Source organism: Drosophila erecta, unplaced genomic scaffold (genome assembly GCF_003286155.1).
Source record: "Drosophila erecta strain 14021-0224.00,06,07 unplaced genomic scaffold, DereRS2 tig00000000-arrow-pilon, whole genome shotgun sequence".
Classification (NCBI taxonomy): Eukaryota; Metazoa; Arthropoda; class Insecta; order Diptera; family Drosophilidae; genus Drosophila; species Drosophila erecta.
In genome coordinates, this window is record NW_020825194.1 from 13,912,634 (window position 1) to 13,929,193 (window position 16,560).

The 16,560-nt window shown below is 40.9% G+C and overlaps 2 protein-coding genes across 6 annotated transcripts; both read left to right on the top strand.

Moving 5' to 3' along the window:
* Positions 1 to 4,095: 4,095 nt before the first annotated feature.
* LOC6551875 lies at positions 4,096 to 5,010 on the top strand. Its single transcript, XM_001980563.3, has 2 exons — positions 4,096 to 4,373; positions 4,762 to 5,010. The coding sequence occupies exons 1-2, from the start codon at positions 4,114 to 4,116 to the stop codon at positions 4,844 to 4,846; spliced, it is 345 nt and encodes a 114-aa protein (XP_001980599.1). The 5' UTR covers positions 4,096 to 4,113; the 3' UTR covers positions 4,847 to 5,010.
* Positions 5,011 to 5,374: 364 nt separating this feature from the next.
* Positions 5,375 to 16,424, top strand: LOC26527069 (nocturnin). Of its 5 annotated transcripts, XM_015155067.2 has the most exons (7): positions 8,216 to 8,370; positions 12,197 to 12,464; positions 14,545 to 14,777; positions 14,832 to 14,894; positions 15,066 to 15,187; positions 15,252 to 15,884; positions 15,949 to 16,418. In XM_015155067.2, exons 2-7 carry the CDS (start codon positions 12,385 to 12,387, stop codon positions 16,156 to 16,158), a joined length of 1,341 nt encoding a protein of 446 aa, XP_015010553.1. In that variant the 5' UTR covers positions 8,216 to 8,370; positions 12,197 to 12,384; the 3' UTR covers positions 16,159 to 16,418. The 5 variants fall into 5 exon arrangements, with proteins under 5 accessions (XP_015010550.1, XP_015010553.1, XP_015010551.1 ...); XM_015155064.2 differs by lacking the exons at positions 8,216 to 8,370; positions 12,197 to 12,464 and adding an exon at positions 5,375 to 5,705 and having other exon boundaries at positions 15,949 to 16,416; XM_015155065.2 differs by lacking the exons at positions 8,216 to 8,370; positions 12,197 to 12,464 and adding an exon at positions 10,633 to 11,456 and having other exon boundaries at positions 15,949 to 16,424.
* The last annotated feature ends 136 nt before the right edge of the window (positions 16,425 to 16,560 follow it).

Consider the following 16,560-nt stretch of genomic DNA (forward strand, 5'->3'; position numbering starts at 1 on the left):
ACTGTGTTATTCTTTGTTTCATTTTTTTTACGATTTGCACATAATTATAATTGAAATTGCGACGATGCCGTGAGCACCGACGACTTCCATTCGAGTGCCAATAAATAATAGAATCAAGTCATAAACTGATAAATGATGTGCCACCAACGACGGCAGGCCGAGGTTGCCACCGCTACACCAGTTCACCCAGTTTTTCAACGGCTGTAATAAACAAAGTTAATCATTTAGGATAATTGAAATTTTTACGAGACACTCAAAGTTATGTTTCCCTCTTTCTCTCTGCGCTTCGCCCGCCTTTCACCAATGTGGCAGGTAGCTTAGAGCCAGGACCCTCATTAGACTGGTTCTATAAATACACATATAGATAGGTCTCGATGGCTCGTTGGCTAAGTGTTATGTACTTATCGATGCAAGCTGTTGATTGGAATTATGCCCACACGCTATCGAGCACAAAGGACGATAAGGACGAGACGGCAATACATAATGAACGACCCTCAAAACGCCAGAAAGTATGCAACAAATGGCGAGTCAGCAAGGGCAAAGAACAAAGAAGTTGAATTCTGGATAAACTCTCCCAAATTTCAATCACAAGCAGTAACTTTTGAACTACCCACATTAAAGGCTTACATTTTGTGAAGTAATTAATTTCACATGGATTTTAATATGTTCAAAAAAATATAGTAATTTTACATGTTTCAATGTTTTAATTTTCAGCAACCAATAATTAAATTGCGTGACCACGTTTGCTCTCAAAAGGTAGTTCGTTAACCTATTCCCTGCCACTGCGCTGGCCACATTTGCTGTGTGTGCCATCCAAACACATGCTCCACCCAAGGATAAGCCTGCTGGCAAAATACATTAAAATTAAATATTAAATTTAAGTGCATCATAAACGCAAACAATGAACCCATCAGACAGTCGACTGAGACAGCCATCGAGTGTGGGACCGAGATGGTTTGGGAATCTACCTGGACACAAAGTGTCGACGCCTCAATTTTCATCACACCCAAATAAAAGCACTGATGGAGGAAGAAATCCGAACCCAGACCAACAAGAAGAATGGCAACCGAACGTAAGCCAACTGACAATATGTTAAACCGAAATGGTGGCATGGAGTGACGTGGTGGCATTGACTTGGATTAAGATGCACCAAAGAAAAATTCGGAAAGTCGCAGGAGTAGTGCACTGTGAAATGCAAGTGCCTGCTACTCAATTGTAAGTATATTCAAAGATGTCTAAAATAATGCACCTGCATATTCTTCATACTATTCTTTTGGGCACACTTTAAAAGCCCTTGAAATCGCATTAGTTTGATTGTAAGTGTTTTGCAATTTCGCCACATAACACTAAAATTGTTACAGTGTAGTGCGACTGCTACTGCCACTACTGCACTTGTCGATATCGACGTCAGTCTCGTAATGCCGCACTCGCACTTGTCAGCCTAAAAGATGACAGTGATGGCGATGTGTTATTCCTGCCACGGTGCGGTTGCGGGAGCGAGATGGCTGGCTGGCGAGCTGGCGAGCTGACGAGCGAAAGGACACGAGGTCCTGGCGGGTTAACACATATTACGGCCCTTGCGTATTGATGTCGATCAAACCGATATATGTGCATACAGATGTGCCCGTATGTGTGCGGCTGTATCCAACGCAATTGAGGTCATGTCCATGCGGCATTCATTGTCGACATCGGCGATGGCGACGTATATGCCAAAGCATTAACTCGGCATTTGTTTCAAGCTGCTCTGAGGCAAGTCCGAGATGGGCGACATGGGACAAGGGGTATGGGTATGGGTTAAGGGGTATGGGTTAAGTGGTATGGGGTATTGGCTAGCCGGGTATTGGGTATTGGCGGGTGGACAGATAGCGCAAGTTCGGCCCGAGAGTTGCGACATATTGAAAATCATTGCACACACACACACTGTCAGGCGGGTAGGAATGCCAAAAAAAAAAAATAAAATAAAAAACGAAGGATGCTGGAACAATGTATTGAAAGACAAACGGCATTGGCATCAATTTTTATTTGCCTGCACGGCCATGTGAGTTGTGTCTGTGTCTGTGCCTGTGCTGGCCGGAGGAGAAACAATTTTTATTACATTGAAAATTTGCATAAAATATTTAAGCCAAATGGTCGGTCGATACGTACGGGCCGGAAATGTGGCGAAAAAAATCTTCTGAATTATCCGCACACTCTTAGGTCTCCGCAAGCTGATGGGATTTGGTGTCTAAAGATTTGACAGGCCTCGGGGATAGAGAATGGTAACCGAAAGTTGCGGTTTCCATATGCGAGACGAGCTATAATGGAAATGGGTATCCCCTCTTTTAAGTGGGGACAACAGTTTGCTATGCAGCATCAATGGGGGGAATAATTTTGGGCTAGGAAAACTACATTTAAGTATTGCAGAAATCGATATCAATAGTTTAAAAAGGAGTTTTTGACTTTATGGAACCCTAAAAGTTGAATACGTATATAGTCAAAAACGATAACATATATACTACCCATTGAAGGAGAGTTAGGTGTGAAATTTTAGAACGAACATTAGCACAGAACACCTAAAATTTTTAGTGTGCGACCGAGATAGCACTATACACTTGGCGCAATAAATAGATGGAGAGAGAGAGAGAGAGTAGACTGCAGAGCTGCGGCAATATAGAGAAAACTTCAAGGATTCGCTGCACGTTCGCATCTTTAACGCCATATGTTGACTTTTGCTACAATTTTCTAGCTAACCCACAAAAACTGGGGCATTGGGCTGGGAGTTGGGGGTTGAGGGTTGGGGGTTGGGGCTTGGGCCATATCCTTTATCTTATACGCTATTTTATGCCTGCACCACACCATGCCATCCGTTCTACCATTCCCATCTCATGTGGCTGTTGTTGTTTCTCGCCTCTTTCGCCAATAGATTGTGCCACCACACTTGGCATTTTATAACATAAACTTTCATTTGTTTTCTTTCGTTTTTCTTGCTGTTTTTATTTTTTTTTTGTTTTGTTTTTTTTTTTTTGGCACATTTATGCTGCTTTAGCCGTTGTTGCTAGTGCTTGTAATGCGCTCATGTAGTTGGCCCTCTCCACGCCCCATCCCATCATATTTGGTTTGGATGCCGCATGCTAAGCCCCCGAATACATAGAAACGAATCTGATGTCTTGACATCTGTCTACCGGGCCCACAGTCCTCAAACTACCCACTTCCCCTGCCCTGACAATCGTCCAAAAATGTAGATTTGCATGCACATCAGCGTTGGGCATACATTTATCTCGCCCCCTGTCTACAGTGCCGGCCGTCAGTTGTTGGCCCCTTAATGTGATGGCGCGCGAAAAAGGAAGATCCCATTTGAAGGCTGGTGGTTGCTAGATAAAGAGGGATCTGCAAGAGAATATTTAAAGCTATGCCCAGATATTTCTTATTCATCATATTTTGACCGATACATGCCCAGGAAAAGTGTATATTTAGTATCTGTATCTTAGAATGCAACAAACATGGTTCAAAGCATTTGAAATGTTGTACTAACGGCAAACGGCAGACCGAAATCGCATATAAAATGGTTATTTTCTGTCTATATATATTTTTACTATGTTTTGCTATTTCTTCTTTAACATAAGGGATTTATCAATTTTATAAGTCTTTATCAATTTAAAATAAAATAAATTTATAATTGAACAGAAAAAGTTTAAAAGCAAAAAATATAAATTTTCGAAAATAAACTTAAGGGAAAACAAAGTGATATGCACATTATAATACAAAATGCATTGAAGGGTATACTTTTACCACCACCTTTTCAGTGCATTGCATTTGGGTTTTCATTTTGATATCACAACTGCCGAGTCCTGTCCCTCGGGCAGGAAACTAGGCTTCGTCTGCTTTCATGGCAAAGGGAATTATGCCGGATTTGTGAAATGTTCGGTAATACTAAATGCGGTGCTAATTCAGCAGCAATCGGCACTGCTTCAGTCTTAGTCTTATTGTCTGCCATATCTGGCACATGGTTAGAGACGAAGGCCTCTCATTGAAACGCTTCGATTGCCGACTAAGAATCTTATCAATTGGCCAGCCAAGTGGCTATTGGCGGTTGTTAGAGAGTCGAAGAGCCTGTCAAAGTCAGTCAGTGTCAAAATGTCGTCGTGGGTTGTCTCCACCACCGAGCTGTGCGATTGTGGGGCCAAGGGCTCTAAAACCCCATCCGCATCCTCGCGGCACACGCGCCTGATCCTGCTGGTGTGGCACAATCTCGCCGAGAAGTGCCACAAGTTCGGTAGTTTTCTCCGCCGCGAAACGAATAAGCCGCTGCCCAAAGAAGTGAGGCGATCGTTACGTCTTAACAAATCGGCACGCCGGAAAGGCTATCGGAGTTGCGAGAGCGAGGCAGATAAACGGTACGCATTATAAACATACATATAGTATAATTGAGTGGCCTAGATAAGCTAGATTGTTATTGTTTACCCCAAGGTCTGCCTGCTAGATTGGGCCTAAGCTGAAACATTTATTAAATTTAATTGTTTTCATTGGAAAAGTCGATTTCTCTTTAAAATTCACAGAAAGAAGAAACTAAACTCAAGCACATAGACCGTTTTTATTATTTAAACATTTTGATTTTAGTTAAAAGTGGGCATACATTAAAGCTAAAAGTTTTAACGAATCAGCATGAGCCTACAAAACACCAAAAAAGAAACTTTGAGTGCCTTAATTTGGATACAATCTTTGAGATAATATGCAGTGGTGAGCCAGATAAAAACAAAGTTGCTAAAAATATTCCATTTTCAGGCTGATGAAAGAGCGTTTGAACGAGCCCGCCAACATATCCATTCGCATAGGACCTGCTTACGAATATAGGCCATCGAATTTCTGACCGATCGGGCAAATTACATAAGGATATATGTAGTTCTTCGAATTTTGTAGCTCTGCTAACTTCTGACTCAGCTTAAGATGTAATGTTGCTGTTAAGTAGCCGCTGTAAACTGTTATTAAAAGTTTCAGTTTTTACCCTACTTTACACGAATGTCGTAAGCTCTGCAACACCTGATGAAATCGTGGAGCTTTGCAGAGAATCGAAAGCTCTGTGTTACTCTTAGCTCTCAACAAAAGTTTATTGACGTGACTGTGCACGTCAGAGTATATTAACTTTCTTAAAAATAATAAGTACTTAGTAATTTAGATTATTTGAATTGTTAGGCGCTACCCAATAAACTATTTGCCCTAAGAATTTGCTTAATATTTAATTAAGAACCAATAAATATTTTAACAACTAAAATAGTTATCTCTCTGAGTCTACCTTATCTTATATATCTTCGTTTAGAATGAGAAAAGCGCATTTGGTAGTCGGTGCATCATTGAGTTTGGCTTTTACTTTCTGCCGCCTTGCACCAATACTAATACGTTACAGAAAGCGTTATCTTCCAACTTTTTTTCGTGGTGCGCGCTTAGTGTGGAAAACGTGTTCGACGCGGAAATGACATTGATAGTGAAATTTTAACAAAATTTTCGGGATCTTGTTTTTTTCCAAATTTTCGACAAACAAACAAACCATTAACGAAAGTTACAAAATTAGATTTGATGAAAGTGAACTTCAATTTAAGGCACTTAAAAATTAGTTTTCACCAATTATACAAGTTCAATTAACATAAACAAAGGGCTGTGTGCACGATGAAGCTGATTTCAACAGTTGTTTACCTACTGGTGGCATTCTACAAATTCGCCAAGAAGCTCTTGTAAGTGGCCCCAATTACCTAATATTACTTACAGACTTTTGATTTTTGGGTGTGCCGGGCTTTGTCCTTTTTTCGCCCTTTTTCCTCCCTCAAAATTGCAAAAATCTTGAAGTTTATTGATAAAACAAATAGGGGGAAACATTTTGTGGTTTGTTGCTACTTTTCATAAATTAAGTTTCCTTTGTGAAGCTTTTGCGTCTCGCTCTTTGTTTGCTATTTTCCCTTTAGTTTCTTCTTTATTGTTTGTGAGGTTTGTTTGCGGACCTGCAGTTTATTACACAAAAATACAAATTTTGCTCCAATCTGCTGACTAGTGCGAGCGCGAAAGAGACGGCAGTTCACCCGCGCTACCTCCCCACCCCACCCCTTTAAATACCCCAATGTAGCGCCACGTTTTTGTTTGGGTTTGAGGTCGCTAGGAAATTGGATGTGCTTTGTTCCATGTGGAGATTGTAATTTACCCAAGTGCCTGTGTGTGACTTCAGTTGGCAAAGAAATGGGTTTTTAATTACTATAACTGTCCTTTTGTGTGTGATTGTTTTTTTGGTGAGCTCGTCAACTGAAAAGGGCGTTGTACACATAATTTACAACGAGCACATAAGATCTTTTGATCTGATTAAAGTGGATATCCCTTGTTGGAGGAAACCGTAATTTCATTACAATTGACCACAATTTCCCGTCTACGAAGTAATCCACTTGTTGAGCGCATTCGTTACTGAGGGTAATTTTGTGAAATCATATTAAATGTCCTTTTCACTTGTTATTAGTAACAATTATGTATATATCGATTTGCCTGAGATTCTTTGTAAGTGAACATAGCTGTGCCCTTACTTCAATTCAATAGATCAATATACTCATTTATTAATCCATCAACATTAATGTGTAACCAATAGCTATTATCTACCAATTAATCTTTTCGTTGAATATACATATACCTGTATGTATGAAATAAGATAAGCTGATTGGGCAGCACTCGTCATATATTCTTATCCATCACTAACATATACATATGAAATATAAAATATACATATGTATTGAACCTAATATTAACATGAACAATCAGATTTTAAAGACTAACTAAAAGTAACTAAACAAAAACACGACACAGCTGACTGTCGAAACTGATATGCATATAATCCGTTAAAAACATAAGATAAGAATATTTACTTTAAGTTGTAGAAAAAAGTTAAAATTCCAAAATATTTACTGAAGTAATTATGATTTGCATTAGTAAATACGTATGTATATATATAAGTATGTATTATTATGCGAACAGCACGCTTTTGTCAATTCGAAAGACCAATTGATAAGGTCCGAGTATGACCAGCAGACTGGCATGTACATGAGAACAAACCTCCTAAATTAGAACCATATAGTATAGAAGATAAACTAAAAAGTGAACTTTATACCGAAGGCCGCGGTTGGTCCACTCGAAATCCTTATCTAATCTCGGCGGCTAGACCACTGGCTGCGCGTAATAAAGTACTTAATACACTCAGATGTATGGTGGAAATAGTTGTATTCCCCACCTAATCAGCCAACGGACTCACACTCATCAGTGACCTTGACAGGCCAACTGGGAGTATAGGATTTGCGAGAACTACGCAAAACCAACCGCTCCAAACTAATTAAAACCAACAAGATCCGGGCTACGTCACTTTGGTTGCATTCCCCGTTCTAATCGATAAGTTGTAAATCACATTCCATTTGAAAGTTTTATAACTGACCCGCACGAACGAATTATGCTGTGCAAAACGTTTTCAAGTGGTTCCCTACCTTATAAAAGTAACCGATAAGATATGCCCACAAAACCAGACACTAGACCAGACACAATCTTCATGTCAATGGCATTGTTATCAACGCGAAATTACAAATTGATCAGAACTGACCCACTCAGGTCCAAAGTAACTGAGTCATTTGATCGACGTCTTTGGATCTTTGTTTTTAAGGGAGGAAACGATTAGGAATTGCCTTTTAAATATGCTAGAGATCCTAGATTGAAGCAAAAAAATATAAATAAATGGGCGCAAGTATGGTGATTTACTGTGGAGTAGCAAAAAATACATAAAAATACAATTATATATGGGAATATAATAATGAGAAAATTGTATGATCCGCACAATATGATCCAGATCCCTAAAATCCAGAGGCTATTAACCACTTCAATACTGTGCATCACTCATACGCGGGGTGTGCCCATTAGAATGAAAACCGAATTCACACTAGTGTTACAAACTCTGAGAGCGTGAGCCATTGAACTTATTACGATAATGAGGTGGAGAGCATAAATCTCAGAGAGAGAGAAGTCCACTCGCCGGCCGATTGTGCAATGGTGTTGGTGTACCGATGGTGTAATGATGGGTGTACTGATGGTGCACTGATGGTGTACTAATGGTGTATTGATGGTGTGCTGCCTCAGTTGGCCAGACAAACAGAGCGGGCATTATCCTTATCAGCTGCCGGGCGCTGAGAGCGCTGGTATAAATGTCGCAAGGCACGTACCATCGAGTTTAGTTCTTTTTAGCTCGCCAGAGCATTTGAACCGCCTGTCAGTCCGCATTAGACGCCCACTCGGTTCGCGTGAAACTCCGGCGGACAGTTTGGATACTTCTCGATCGGCAACTAACCATGTGTGGTAGTGCTCTGTAGTGCAGGCTGCAAAATGGTGAGTTGATGGAATGTAGCAATGCAGTTTACTCCACTGAACGAACCACTTGCAAAATGACCGGAGAAGCGGTCCAAGTTTTTGTTTGCCTCCAGATGGAATCAGCTTTTGCCGGAGTAGAACCAGTTTTTTCCAAGCCAGTGCCGTTGCGATACTCAGCACATGTAGTACGTGTATATGACCCAATCTGTCGCTATGCTATTGTATAACAAAAATAATCGTGTACTCTTTTCGTCTATACCCTGTACAAAATCAGAGACGAAAGGAATATGCTGATGTGCGGTACAAAAATCCCAATGTTTAAATAAGAGTTCCCGAGAGATGTGATAAGGAGCCTTCAATGTATAAATCAGTTGTGTAAGCATTGAGAGATAGCACAGCTTGCGTATTTACAATCGTTACATTTTGTTACATCTGGGGCCAGTACAGGTCATCTGATAGTCGAGCATACTAGTGGGTCGTGTGTATCATACCCTGATAAGGTTATCACATCCCTGGCGTTTGTCCCTTTTTATTCGTTTTTTGTTTGCTTCAGATTATTCTATATGAAATGAATAATCGATGAGCCGATCAGCCAGCGGCAGCAGGTGTCTTGCTACAATATAGTCAGCTGAATTAACAAAAACCTCTTATCACTCCCACGAGGAAAAGGCCTGTCACAAATTAAGTTAAGTTCATGTGGCATTTGGCCGAATCCCCAGGTTCATATGTATGTATGTACATATAGCCATATAAATAAAACTCAATGTCGGCCGCTGCTCTTGTAGATTTCGCTCGACTTTCCGCAGTGCATTGCCAAAAAAATTGAGATCCATTTAAACGTTTGTAGCGCAGTCACACCTTCGGAAGGGGAAGAGAATATTATATTTAATTAGTGCTACATCGAAAATTGACTGAAGCTATATATGTAGGTATGTATGTACAGCTAAAAATATAGCACATAAACATTGAAGTAGATAAAGTTCAATAACAGCTGAGCAAACAACGACATAGGGAAATTCTTGTTGCAGTTTCTTAATTTTCTTATATATAGTATCTTAGTAATAGTTTCTTAATTGCTTAACATGAAATAGAATTTATGTTAACTTATCTATCAACTTGTGAGGTTTTCAAGTTCACAAATCTTATATATAAACCGATTTTGTTGTCTAACAAACTTTTCATAATGTAAAATCAATGTAAGATTAAAATGATTGCCTACTCTTAGGCTGATTTTCAAGAACATTTCAAAATATTTAAAAATATTTATTGTAATACTTTTTATATGGTACTCAATTCGATTGCCAAAAGCCTCCATAACTTTAAAGTAATTCACCTATTATAATATTTACAAGTTTTAGCAATTGACTTCAAAAGATTTAAGAGAAAATAGATACCATAATTTGTCGTATTGCGGAAATTAATGGAAGTCGTTGTGTTCATTCAATTTGCTTTTAGTTTATTAGCCAAATGAATTGCAATCAATTTGCTCTTGAATTAATGCAAATCATGAAAGTGCATAATAATTTATTAGCTACAAATTAGCATTGGAGGCTCTTGCCTTTCCTCTCTTTCGGTTTAGATAGCAATTTGGGATGAGGAACAAACTGAGGCGTAAAATTAATTATGTTTGTGTGGAAGTCGAGTGACAAGCAGTTGACTTAGAGCGTAATTAATCAATCGCAGCTGATTGAAAATTGTTCTTTATTTATCTGTAATTGATTGAGGCTGCATAATACGGAATTCCTGTGTGGGATTTTTACCACAGCAGCACTTGATAACTAAGAAACAAATGAGCGCAATACAAAGAACTTCCTTAAATTCATGTTGTGTAAACACAATTTTGAAATATATTGCAATTATTTTACACCCGGTGTAACCTTAAGCGGCTGTAAGTTCAAGTTAAATCTTGTTTGTTATGATTTCGAAATAATAAAAACGCTTGTCGTTGCGATTCTGAATCATCGGGTCAAGTTTAAAGTCACGTCAAGATGAAAGTATTATTGGGCATTGAGTTGCTGACTTTTGGGCAATCGAAATGAAATCTCTAGTTTGCAAATAACAAATTTGACATTTTGGAAAGTACTCAAACAAAATGTGGTTTACCTTTAAACGAAATCGAATGAGAGCGGCCATTTCGATATCATGCCGTTTATTAAACCTATGACTGAATAACTGAACAGCGGCAATCTGTCTGCTCTTTTAATGAAAAACTACAGAGAGAGATCCGATCAGGGAACTGAGCAACTGGCAGTTGGCACTTGATTGCCTCGATCTCGACTAGAGTCGACCAGAAGATATAAATAAGGAAAGGCAACGCACGCGCGTATTAATTGTTGGCTGTTCTAAACGGCCAGAAGTGCATCGAATATTACGCATACGCAGCGTGGCCAATGATAAGTGACTATAACTGGCTCCTAAAAGTATCACTAACCAGTGGCAATGGATCAAAAGAGCACGGGACTACGGGAAAACTATGGCCATCGCCGTCAGCCCGCCTTGGGCAAGGCCATGCCAGTGACAGCTCTTTTGCTGAATTTGGAGGCAAATCCTTTGGACTACCGAAGAAATGATAATGGTGCAGAGATGCTGGAAGAGGATGACAAGCCACCGCAATTGTTTAGCGTAACGGATGAGCCGCCCTCGCCCAACGAAAAGGATTTCAAGCCACCCAATCACCATGAGGACGATCGCGAGCTAGCTGGTGATCGACACAGGGATATACCCTGCTCGAATTGCCTGCAAACGGCAGCCGGTCATCTGACCGATCGCCAGTCGGCCATCAATGAGATGTGCCAGCGTCTGTGTGGTCCCGAATGCAGACGTCCCCAAGGTCTCACGTTGGATGGTGTGCGTCAGGATTTCCTTAGGCAGTACGAGATCGCGGAAGCTGTGGCCAAGACCTCGGCCATGACCTCCACCGTTCAGATGAAACAGCGCCTGGCGGCGCGAAAACTGGAATTCGAAAAGGAAATGGACGAAGAGCTGGGCGTGGCCAGCTCCCCCCGTATCGATATCAATCTCGGCCAGAGTAGTGCCGCCGCTTCAACTGGAATGGGAGAGTTGGAGTTCGAGCCGCCTCGCGATTTGCTCTTGTATCTGGTGAGGTAAGAGACTCGTTTTTACAGGCACCATATAGCATAACCGTATGCTATAGCGCGGCTGTCGCGCTTATAAATCAAGTTCATGGCTGGCAGCGTGTCAAGTGTTCTTAGCCATTGGCCAGGCCTCAAAGCCACTTAGCGGCAATCAACAATAATGACAACAACAAAAGCAACAGCAACAACCGATCCCCGAGAGCAACAAAAACTAACCTTGCACAATTTGCGCGAAAGTGATCATGACAAAACTGACAGTATACGTGCATATAGGTAGTCAAGTATATAGCTGTGCCCCAGGAAAGGCGGAAAAACGACAGATTTAATACAAATATAAAGTGAAGCAGCGGCACTATCAGAATATTATAGTTTATTGAATAGTAGGTTTCAACAAGTGCTGTTTTAATAAGGCTCATTGTTAAAATTCTCCCAATCAAACTCAGTTTTAATGGGCTTTAGTATCAATATTGTTGGCTTATCGATTGGAAAGCTGAAAACTTAATGGCTTTCCATTAAGTGATAACTCATAAGTGACAACTAAATGGCCGTCTTATCAGTGTAAATGAACTAAAAAGATTTTATCAATGAACGCATTAATTGCGTTTGGGTCACGAAAGTGTTTCGGCACGTGCCTAATTGTTCGAAATTCCGCACCAAGATTAGTGGGCATTTTGCAAGTAACGTTTAGCGAAGAGAACACAAATCATTATTTACTAAACATTAACCACATTATCATTTTACCTTTCTAGGAAACACAGATGGGGCCGCGTCTCTTTGACATTGCCATACTGACACTAAATATAAAACATTTCAAGTTATCCTAATATCTAACTAAGAAACCAAGAATCCCAGTTCTAAAGTCAGCAACCTAAAGATAACAAACTGAAAGTGATATTTGACTTGGGGACAAGCGTAAAGTTTGCACAAACAGTTCAAAATGGAGTTTCTAATGAAAACGTCGCGTTTGATCGTCACATCGAAGACGTTCGCAAGACGTGTGGCCGTTCCGATTCCCAGGTAACGAAATCGAAATAGAAATCGAAATCAAAACCAAAATGCCCCGTATGCCGAATCGGCTACAGATACAGATATAGCTACTATATAGCTTGGGCGGACAGTTCATTAGGCATGTAACTGCGTTGCTGTATAAATTGTGCAGATACAATTGTATCTTTTGTCTGCCCAATTTGCATTTGAGAACACTTGGGACACTGCTTAGTCATACAACACCGCCATTGTTTATCTAAGGATGCTGGCCTGGATGCTGCCTGCTATTTTCTCCACTTTTTTGCATTCATGCATGCATACATACAGCACTTTTGTTTTCATTAACTGATAGTCATTAATATTTAACAAGCCAGCCAGCCAGCCCAGTCAGTCCCGTCTTACTTATAGAATCGTTCTTTTGTTTAGCATTTCGGCGCGGTAGCTCTTTACACGTGAGCCGAACGTATTGATCTCGTTCTGGAGGTATCTGTATCGGCATCTGCTTAGTATCTTGCAGATACATCTCGTATGCGAAATACCCGTTCGTGCGTGCTCTCTTCGCGATCTTTTCGCTGCCTTCAGCGCGAATGATCTCTCTAATAAAACCCCGCACTTCAGTTGGCATTCAGTTTCGCCAAAGTCGCTTGCAAGCGCACCTCGTTCCGGCGCCCCCAAGATCGCAAAGTCACCGCATCACCACATCCCCCTTAAAAGTGATACCCATTCGAAATCCAAAACACATCCGAATCCTTTTGATCCTGCCGCAGACATGGAGCCAACAGTACCCATTAAGCGAGCCAACAAGGCGCCCTGCAAAAACGATCGCAAGGCCTACCTGCAAAAAGTGATGCTGACCAGGTGAGGAGATGGGCTGCGATGTGAGATGAGAGATGAGGGGCAACTGCTGATCCACCGGCGGCGGGTGATTGATTGCGGTGACATGCCGAAACCCGTACGCCCCAAATCCAGTCGCCATTCGCCATTCAATCCCCGGGCGGGGAACTGGTTTCGATTCTCTCGCGGATCGTTGGAAACCAGACGAACAGCTGCGAAGCTATTGACCGAGCGACATTTTCGCCTTTGTTTTTGTTTCGCCGGATTATCGTCGCGTGGGCGTTCCAGATTCCTACCCCTACCCCCACTCCTATCTAATGCCCTTCTCCTAGTGGCCGGTAATCTTCTTAGAATCAGAGCATACGTGCTAATTGCCGAAAACTGAGACCCACGATAACCAGAAACGTTCTATCCATCAATATGGGAACTCAGTTTTAGCTGTAGGCTATGCAGATTAGTGTGATCGAATTCAGTATCAGGAAGTCAGATTTATTTGATAAGGGAATCAACGATGAGTGCAAATCAGCTTTGCTTTCTAAGCCGTAAATAATGTATTATAGTTGAAGATTTCGTAAAGAGTCCTTTCTATACACAGGTTTGGCATGAAAGTGAAAACATTGCCAAAAACTATTCTTAAGCTACCTACCAACAATGATTCAAATGAAAAGAAAATATATATTCAGTTGAGATAGAGTTTTAAAAATGGTTTTCAACTTATTAGTTGATTGTTCAAACTTGGATTATTTAGCACTTTATCAATAACTCCTTGTTTCAATCCCCCATTTTCTAATTTATACATTTATTTTGTTTTTTGTATATTTTAAATTTATGAAATTTCTTTGAAAAACCTAACAATTCTTAATATTTTTCTTCCCTCCGCACAAAACTTTTACGCCAATCAAATAACTCCTTGCAGCAAAGTGAAAATGGGAAAATTTTATACGAGTCAGCGTCATAGTCATAGTCTATTCATTTTCAGCATCATACTGAGAAAAATTCTATATAAAAAACCCGATGCTTTGTGAGTACCAGAAAATGTGTAAAAAAAATATGTTCTTGATTGATGTTGTATATTTGCTGTTATTCGCTGAAAGTTTTTTGTTTGTTGCGATAAGTTTTTATCAATTTGTTTTCGATTGAAATGCTAAAAGAAAACACATACAAAGAGTTGCCTACAATAGACTTTTACAATTGGGTTCATCTTTGTTTTTTGAGCTTGTATACAGTTGATTGCGTAAAGATTTTACACTAATTGAGTCACCCAATCGTATTCCAGAATGGGCTCATTTAACTCGGCTCCAAAGATCAACAATGTGGACTCCCAGGACGATGGCCTGGTACTGCCCGCCGGACTGAGCAACTCGGCACTCCTTCAGCACGTCCAGCAATTGCGGGGCGGTGGCATCGAGCAGCCACCGCTGCTCACCCGCGGCTTCCTGAAACCGCTGCTGAGGGACGAGGATGTCGCCGACGGACTGCGATGCCTCCAGCTCAACTCCGTATCGAGGGGTAGGATTGCATCCTTGTCTTATCCACGGGCTATATTCTAATCTATTTGTGCAGTTTGCAGTGCGCCAGTTGAGGGCGATGTCATTCGGTTGCTGCAGTGGAACATTCTATCTCAAAGTATGTAGAAATTTAAAACGATTTAAATCATTTAGGTTTAGTTTACCGAAATTTCATTATATATTTATATTGGATTTGTTCAAAATATATATTTTATTTAATTTTCATGGAAGATAAAATTTTTTAATATATTTTAATGTTTTCAACCCGGTTTCTCCATCGGAAATCCAGCTCTCGGCCAGCACAACGATGGATTTGTGCGCTGCCCCGACGAGGCTCTCACCTGGGACCACCGCAAGTACCTGATTGTCCAGGAGATACTGCAGAACCAGCCCGATGTGATTTGTCTGCAAGTATATTCACACCATCACCCCGATCCTTAAGGCAGTCGCGCTTTAATGTGATATATTCCAATAGGAAGTAGACCACTTCAAGTTCCTGCAGAAGGTCTTGGGTTCCCAGAATTACGCAGGCATCTTCTTCCCGAAGCCGGATTCGCCGTGCCTGTACATCGAACAGAACAATGGACCCGATGGCTGTGCCATCTTTTATAAGAGGGATAAACTGCAGCTGCAGGGTTACGATACGAGGATTCTGGAAGTGTGGCGTGTGCAGAGCAACCAGGTGGCCATTGCGGCCCGGCTGCGAATGCGTTCCAGTGGTCGGGAATTCTGTGTGGCCACCACCCACTTGAAGGCCCGCCACGGCGCCCTTTTGGCCAAATTGCGCAACGAACAGGGTCGCGATCTCATTAGGTTCGTGAAGCAGTTTGCCGGCGATACGCCGCTGCTGCTCTGCGGCGATTTCAATGCTGAACCGGTGGAGCCCATCTATGCAACGATCTTAGGATGTGATCTTCTTCGCTTGGGTAGTGCCTATGCCGACGTGAGGCTAGACCGCGAGGAGGTATTGCATCCCAGCGGGGATGTCGGTGAATTCGTCTCGAAATCGATGAAACGAGAACCACCCTACACAACCTGGAAGATTCGCGAAGAAGGCGAGGAATGCCACACCATCGACTATGTTTTTTATACACCCAATCGCCTCAAGGTAGGATCACTGAGATAGTTTCAAAAGGTAATAAATTCTTTTAAAATTATTTTGTCGATTTCAGATCAAAAACTGTCTAGACTTCCCGGCCGGAGAGCAAATCGGCAAGAACCGCACACCCAGCTTCCAGTATCCATCGGATCACTTTTCCCTGGTGTGCGACTTTGAGTTGCTGCCTCCGACGGAAAACGGAAAGGAAAGCGGAAGCGGAAGTGGGAGCGATGGTGAAAATGAAAAAAACGTGGAGGGCAGCAAGCATGGATCCATTCAATAGAAAACTCCACTATCATAATTCGCCGAAGAAGAAGTTTCAATAACATTACATCGATTGTGATATTAGTTGTTAGATACATATTAGCCTCATACACAACCGTTGCACTACAGTTTGCAGCTTTTACAAATGATAACCCAAAATTCACAATTAATAAATTACAAAGTATGGAAAAAAGTTAACTGAACTTCTTTTTCTACAATAACGCGAAGATATTTACTTAATAAACAATAAAACCATTTTCAGATCCTATAATTTAATAAGGAAATACATGTTTTTAAATCGATTCTACATATGAACTGAATCCTTTTTATAGTAAAAAGATTGTTCAGTTCTATATGTAATTTTCTAGGATCTATAGAAATACGTTTTTATAATTAAGAAAGCCAAAGAGATACCGAAAAA